Source organism: Sinocyclocheilus anshuiensis, unplaced genomic scaffold, assembly GCF_001515605.1.
Source record: "Sinocyclocheilus anshuiensis isolate Anshui unplaced genomic scaffold, SAMN03320099.WGS_v1.1 scaffold532, whole genome shotgun sequence".
Taxonomy (NCBI): Eukaryota; Metazoa; Chordata; class Actinopteri; order Cypriniformes; family Cyprinidae; genus Sinocyclocheilus; species Sinocyclocheilus anshuiensis.
Genome location: NW_015555819.1, coordinates 1 through 7,308, shown reverse-complemented (window position 1 = coordinate 7,308; position 7,308 = coordinate 1). Strand labels below are relative to the sequence as shown.

Here is a 7,308-nt window from a genome sequence, read left to right as displayed (position 1 = left end):
TTTAATTATTTTGCCCAGAGAAAAACGTTGGATTATGCAACAGACATGCAACTCATTGTCTCCATGCAGTTAATTAATAAACCATCGGTATCGGCCCTTTTCATGCTATTTCCTATATGCTGGTGGCTTTAAAATAATCAAAAATCGGCCGATAAATATCGGTGGCCGATACATCGGTGCATCCCTACTCTTTATCATAAAATTTTGCATTACTTGAAATAAAATAAACCGTAACTGAAATAAAATGCAATATACAAAACTTTTTTCAGGGCAACATTTCTCATTTTCATTTAGTTTTAACTTGATGTACTAAAATAACTACAACTAAACAGAATTAAAATGAATAAAAGTTATATGGACATATTAAAAAAAAAAAAAAGACCAAAAAACTAAATTACTAGCTGAAATTAAAATAAAAATGGAAAATGGAACATTTAAAATAAATGAAAAAAATGTATAAAAACTATAATAGTATCTGAGCGATACTAAATAACACTGGTGTGTTGCCTGCTATTTGTATAGAGTGCATTAATGCCGCCCACGTTTTCAGTGGCGCTGGTTCTGGAAGCATTTTTTTCTTTTATTTTTCCTACAGGGATTTAAGAAAAGTCTTTGTTAAAGTGCTATAAGCCATGAACCAAACCAATCAGCTACGAGGAGAATCACAACTGTACAAACTTTGATTTGAAGCAATACAATTTTTGAAAATCAGACAAAAAGACAAAGGTACAAGACTGTGTGTTTAACGACTTTGAGGCAAAGAACTACAATCCCATGAAGCATTGTGAATGGCATAATCAAATTAAAAACAATGGAGAAATATAAAACTATCTATTTAAAGTTGTTGATTGTATGTATAGAAACAATATATATTAAGTTGTTTGCAAAATATGCATATTTTAATATTTAAGTGTTTTCGATTGCGTCATTTGTGGTGCTTCATGGAGGGGGCGGAGCTGACTGCGGCTCTCTGATTAGTGGAATTTTCTGTACAGCATCATGGGTAATGTAGTTTTTAACCATATATTTGGCTGTTAAACATGATTATTTAAAACATAAGTTGAAACTGATGGCTTCAACAAAAGCATATACCATCAATTAAAAACCTCAGTGCTCACAGCAAGTCTGTTTTTAAAGGTTTAGGTCTTTGCACACCAAAGTCCAAAATTCTCGCCTGAAAATTTCACACGTTAAAAAATAAACACACGTTTACACACTGCCTCTGAAACTTTCGTCCGTCATAAAAAAATTCGAATCAGGTTCGATTTTTTGCATTTTCGCATCTGTAGTGAGCATTTAGATAGGAAAGGACGACGAATACGAAAAAACGCATATGAAAATTTCGGACTCGGTGTGCAAGGACTTTTATTGTTAAAAATCCTTATGTTAAAAATTTCCCTATGGGTGAAAATAAATGGCATTTTCACTTCCAGAACTGGACTGTTGCGCTGTTTTCTGAACCTATATAGGAAAAATATTACATCAGAGCCGTGGCTTAGTTATAGTGCTCATTCAGGTGATTTGGGTTCGAGTCAGGCTTGCAACATCTCTGAAACCCTTTCTACTTTAACTTCCTGATGTTACTCTACCATTAGTCACTAAAGTGATGATTTTTTTTTTCGCAGTGCTTTAATCTACAGTATAAAAGCTCCAACACGGCATAAAAATGACGACCTCCATAATCCCTCGTACCCTACTATTCATAGTGTATGATTACATGCCAAGAAAATGAGCAACCACATGTTAAGATTTGGGTTGATTTGTCCGTTTGGAGACAGTTTTGTGCGCTGGAGAGAAATGCTCTGAATGCTGTGTCTGTGTCGAGGTGCTGGAGCGTGTGGAGTGGGTGTCTCGCCGCGGGAGCCGGATGTTTCTCTGTGCATGAGCGAGCAGGATCTGTTGGCCATGTTTGAGGGCGGCCTGCGACCGTTCGCAGCCTACAGCAGCGGCAGACTGAGAGTTCAGGGAGATCTGAACACCGCCATGAAGCTGGAGACACTCATCAAACTCCTCAAGACCACATGATGTCATTTATTATAACGCTTTCGTTTGCAGTGGTTTCATTTCAATTTAATCAAAGGACTTTGTAAAATATTGTAGGTGTACACTGTGAATGTTTAATACAGGACTTAAATACATGAATTATGTTATTGTGAATGGATAGAATTTAATTTGCTGCTGTGTCAGTGTTGTTTACTTGTATTATTGTGGAGTGTCGTGACCCAAGCATTTCGATTCATGCATGTACACAATAGATTGTTTTTTCAAAATCTGTTTATGACTGGCTTGTCTTGACATTACAGAAATATGTTTTTCTAATAAATGTATATTTTAATACAGTGAGTCTTGGATTACTGCACACACACATGTAGCAACATCCTTGAGGTGTGTGTTTGTGGGCGATTCGTTGTCTTGTCCAAGGTTGACTGTTTCTCGACCTTTGACCTGCTAATGTTTGCTGCCCTTGGACAACTGGTTATACAGAAAACCACACAAGGTTATTCCACTGTGAGCATCTTTTTTGTTCACTTGAGAAATCAGTACTCTAGTACACACTTATAAAGAGAGAAAAAAGTGGATAATGTTTCCCTCACATTTGTAGTTTGTGTGTGTGTATATATATATATGATTTTCATATTTTTATAGAAATCTCTTATGCTCATGAACACTGTTTAAAAATACAGCAAAAATTGTGAAATATATATAGTGAAATATTATTGCAATTTAAATTAACTTTTCTATTGTAATATATTTTAAAATGTAATTTATTTCTGTGATCAGAGCTGAATTTTCAGCATCATTACTCCAGTCTTCAGTGTCACATGATCCTTCAGAATTCATTCTAATATGCTGATTTGGTGAACAATTATCAATTATTATTGGTGCTTGATTAATGGTTCTTATTATTGTAAGGTCCGCCCACTGGTCCAACGACGGCAGCCAATGGACCCTTTTCACAAGACTGATGACGCGTTTAACGGTCATCAGCATCGTAAATCCTCGAAAGTTTTTCATATTTGTATTTTTAAAAAATGTATCTACATTTATAACACTATTCTTTGTATTATATCACCTTTGCATCAAATGACAAAAAAACAGTTAACGCTAATGCGAGGGTGTTTCTAATGCAGTGTCTTTGGGAGGGACGGTAAATTTGACATCGTTCTCTCTTCTGACAGTTGTTATCAGTTTTTTTCCTTTTATTGAAAGTCATGAAAACACTATCGTGGAGTTTTTCTTTTGCTATTTGAGCAAATGGGAATGCAATAAATATATTTGTGGTACGCTCCCATTCACTGCTCTTCAAGTTAACCCAACTATGACGACTTCCGCTTCTGAGAAACCTGGAAATGTGAAAAAGGTCCATGTTATAGACGCCAGTTATCCAAAATCAAATGATCTTTATCTGGTTTAGGGAGTAGGGTTATTAACCCGTTTCATAGAAGTTTGACAATTCATTTGATTCAATACATTCCTTATACATTTCAAATAAAGGGTTTTCAATAATATCCCAAAAACAGATAAAATTCAACTGAAAAACCATCTGTGCCTGGTGATTTATTTTTTTCATTGAACGAATAGCTGTAACTATCTCTTGCTTCCTTAGTTTTTAATCACAAATGTCTCGAAACTGAATAGATGTAGATGAGACCGATTGCTTAACTGACTCGAAGTCAGAACATTTATCCATTTCAAATACAGATTCATATAACAGAGTAAAAAGATTCCACATCATTTGTAATCAATTTTGGATTCGAAGTGAGTACATCATCAATTTTAAGAGAGATCATTTGTCTTTTATAATTTCGTTTTTCTAGTGAAAAAATCTAGCTTGTGTTCTTTTCCCCCTTTTCCAACCACTTAGCTCTAGAACGAATGAATGTCCCCTTTGCAGTATTAATATATATCTGATCAATTTGACTTTGACAAATTTAATATCTCCAATCTGACTTTTTCATCTTCTGTAAGATTATCTTTTTTCAAAAGTATAAACCTAATTCTGGCATAAGTGCCTTTTCCTTATTCAAATGATTCTTTTTAACTTGTTTACTAAAATATACAGCAGACTGCCTAACTTTAAATTTAAATAACTCCCATTTGTTAACGTGTCATTTGCTTACTCCCAAAAATCTGTTGTGCTTCTTCTCGAACATGGGAAATAAAGCCCTCATTCCTAAGCAACTTGTTATTTCATTTCCAATAGCCTCGCATACTATTTTTTATATCTATTTTTATATTATATTTTTAATATCACAACCAGAGAGTACCAAAACAATCATTTTATGATCCGAAAGAGGTGCGTGGCAATAAGAAACTTCAGTAACATATTGGACATATCCTGGGTCAATCAACCATAAATCGATCCTTGACTGCAAAGATCTAGAGGAGTTACTCCAAGAATAACACTTTTCATTAAAATTAAAGAATCTCCAAATATCCACTATAGAAAGATGGGTACATAGAAAGGTAGTACATTTTAATTTTGAAGAAGGTATCGTATGTTGAGGAAAACGATCTAAGAAATAATCTGGGGCATCATTAAAATCACCGCCCATTATCAAAAAGGCACCTTGATATTTCCCCATCAATACTGATATAGAATGTGTGACCTCTTTAGACATATTTTTAGCTTGGACTGAAGAATTGTGACCATAAAAATGTCCTAAGACAAATACAGAGTTATCCAGTTTAACAACTATAAGTAATCTACCTTCTTTTGAGGTAAGCAATTCCAATAGGTTACGTCACCTTTAAAAGGGTCATATGATGCGATTTAAATTTTTCCTTTCTCTTTGGAGTGTTACAAGCTCTTGGTGCATCAAGAAGATCTGTAAAGTTGCAAAGACTAAAGTCTCAAATCCAAAGAGATATTCTTTATAAAAGTTAAGAGTCAACCACGCCTACCTAAAATGGCTCATTTTAACACGCCCCCACATATCTACATCACTGTGTGGGAAGATTTGCATAACGCCGCCCAAATGTTCACACAAAGAAAGAAGGCATAACTTTGATTCTTGCTGTAGTATTGTTGTTGCCGTGTGTTTCGTTGTGAAAGCGAAACTACTTTGTTTGGTCTTCCAAAAGAGGACGATATCCGCTTCGTCATGCCTGGAGCTGATCCGTGCTGGTCGCTGAGGAAATACTACAACTTTGCGCTGTGGATCGCCGGATTGGCTTTCACCATGGACGAAGTGGAGTCCAGCCCGGGGTCGTCACATGTGGTTGCCACAAGCCCGCCGGCCTCCGCTCACTCAAGCCGCCAGGCTCCGCTCACTCTAGCCGCCAGGCTCCGCTCACTCTAGCCGCCACAGCAACGTAAAAAGACAGTATAAGTCATTATAATCCATAATTATGTCCCCACTGGATGCAACAAATGCCTCGTTTGTAATGGGTTTTATTGGTTTTGTGTGGTCGTGCCGGGAGACGGCATCACAGTATGGTAAGAGGCGTAACATTTCCGTCACACGCTTGAGGTATTCGGCCAATCACAACGCACTGTATAGCTGACCAATCAGAGCACGCCTTGCTTTTTCAGAACGATGAGCTTTGTAAAAATCGACGTGTTTCAGAAAGGCGGGGCATAGAGGAGAAACAATAATGTACAGTATGTGGAAAATAATGTGTTTTTTTTTACCTTAAACCTCATAAACACATTTCATTACACCAAATACACAAAATAATGTTCTTTTTAACAACATCATATGACCCCTTTAAACTTATATAGAAGAATAGCGACACCTGCCGAATGATGTGAAGCATGACAACAGAAGAGTTGATCTCCCCATTGGGATTAACATTTAACATTTAACCACCATTTAACATCAGTTTCGCACGAATGAGTCTCTTGAAAAAAAATAATATTTGCATTTGTACGCCTAACAAAAATAAACATGGACTTCCTTTTAGTGCTGTCTCGTAAACTCCTAACATTAAGAGAAACAATCTTTAAACAACTAAAAACAAAATCAGACATAAAATAATCTTATTTGGATGTCAGAACAATGTTATATAAAGAACCCTGAAACAATGAAATTGACAAACCAGTCGGTGTTGATCCACTCCAAACTTTGAAGAGTCACATCACCTGGACGAATGTTTTATGACCCGAAGACTGAGCACGCTATTTCAGTTCGACTGCCTAGCCAGCATAGTCAATAATAACACCTACTCAGTTAATATTCATCTTGATATTCATGAGCAGACGAAAGTAAGCTCTCTTCCCCTCTTCTCTCACCGCTTCTCTGTTGTCTTTCTGCGAATGTCAGGTCCTCTGCCAGGCGAACACCTCTTTCATTGAGTGCAGGATGATCCCGTGCAGCTTTCCAGACTTTCTCTAGGTCCGGAGCACGAACTGGATGATGACCGGCCTAGGACTGTTGCCACCAGTCCCAGGACGTCCAATCCTGAGGATTGTGTCAACGTAAAATCGGATGTCATTTACCTTTTCCGGAGTCAGAATTTTTAGGATTTCGAGCACTTTGATTCTGATATTCTCTCCTTCTGTTTCTCTAAGGTTGTTTAGCCTCAAATTCCATCTCCTACTGTAGATCTCGGCTTGATCACATTTGCCTTGAACCATCTGACCACCTGCTCAATTCAGTAGCCCCTCACTGCAGAACAAAGATCCAGGGGGCAGGGTTGGATCCACATCTAGGGGGTGGAGATGGGTGGGTTTAGGGATCAGGAGCTGGAAACGGGTAGGTTTAGGTATATGTAAGGTGGGAGGAGTTGGATCTGGATCCAACCTCGCCCCCTGGATCTTGTGTTCTGCAGTGAGGACCATCTCGCTCAATTTGCAACACCTTGTTCTCGTTAGTCTTGACCCTTGCAGATAGCGATTTCATCTCCTCGGCCACAAAATCAGCCATCTTTGAAAGATTTACTATAGCGACCGAGTTCTGGGCGATTTGTTGTTCCATCGCTGAAAAGCGATCCGTGAGGGCATTGACAGCACGAAGTATATCGGCATTAGAGACTTTGGGTTCTTCCTGGCAAGGTTTTTTTTGAAAGAGGACTGACTGTTGGAATATTTGAGGATGAATCAAAGTCTCCATATGCTGCTTCGAGAAGCGAAGAAAGTAACTGTCTGTCTTTGTTCTTTGGCATTTTGGAAAATCCACACGTGGGCTGGCAGTGTGATTTATCAATATATGTCACAGTCTGCTGTTGAGGTTTTTATTAATGAAAAAGTTAAAGCATTCTTCTTTTAAAGAGAGTTCTCACTCCCCACCTTGTACATACAATACAAATTCGCCCAGAAGATGCAAACTCCTCAAAAGCGGCCCAGAGCTCGTACCAACACAACCG

At 37.6% G+C, this 7,308-nt stretch overlaps 1 protein-coding gene and 1 pseudogene across 1 annotated transcript in view; one reads left to right on the top strand and one right to left on the bottom strand.

Annotated features, from left to right (window-relative positions):
• The window catches only part of LOC107675298 (stomatin (EPB72)-like 1), a 7,351-nt gene extending 5,007 nt beyond the window's left edge, over positions 1–2,344 (top strand). The window contains exon 7 of the mRNA XM_016469598.1: positions 1,826–2,344. Within this exon, the coding sequence (XP_016325084.1) occupies positions 1,826–2,025 (200 nt within the window). The 3' untranslated portion in view covers positions 2,026–2,344. The remainder of the gene's footprint in view (positions 1–1,825) is intronic.
• Positions 2,345–6,173: 3,829 nt separating this feature from the next.
• Positions 6,174–7,107, bottom strand: LOC107675234 (uncharacterized; annotated as a pseudogene).
• Positions 7,108–7,308: the final 201 nt, after the last annotated feature.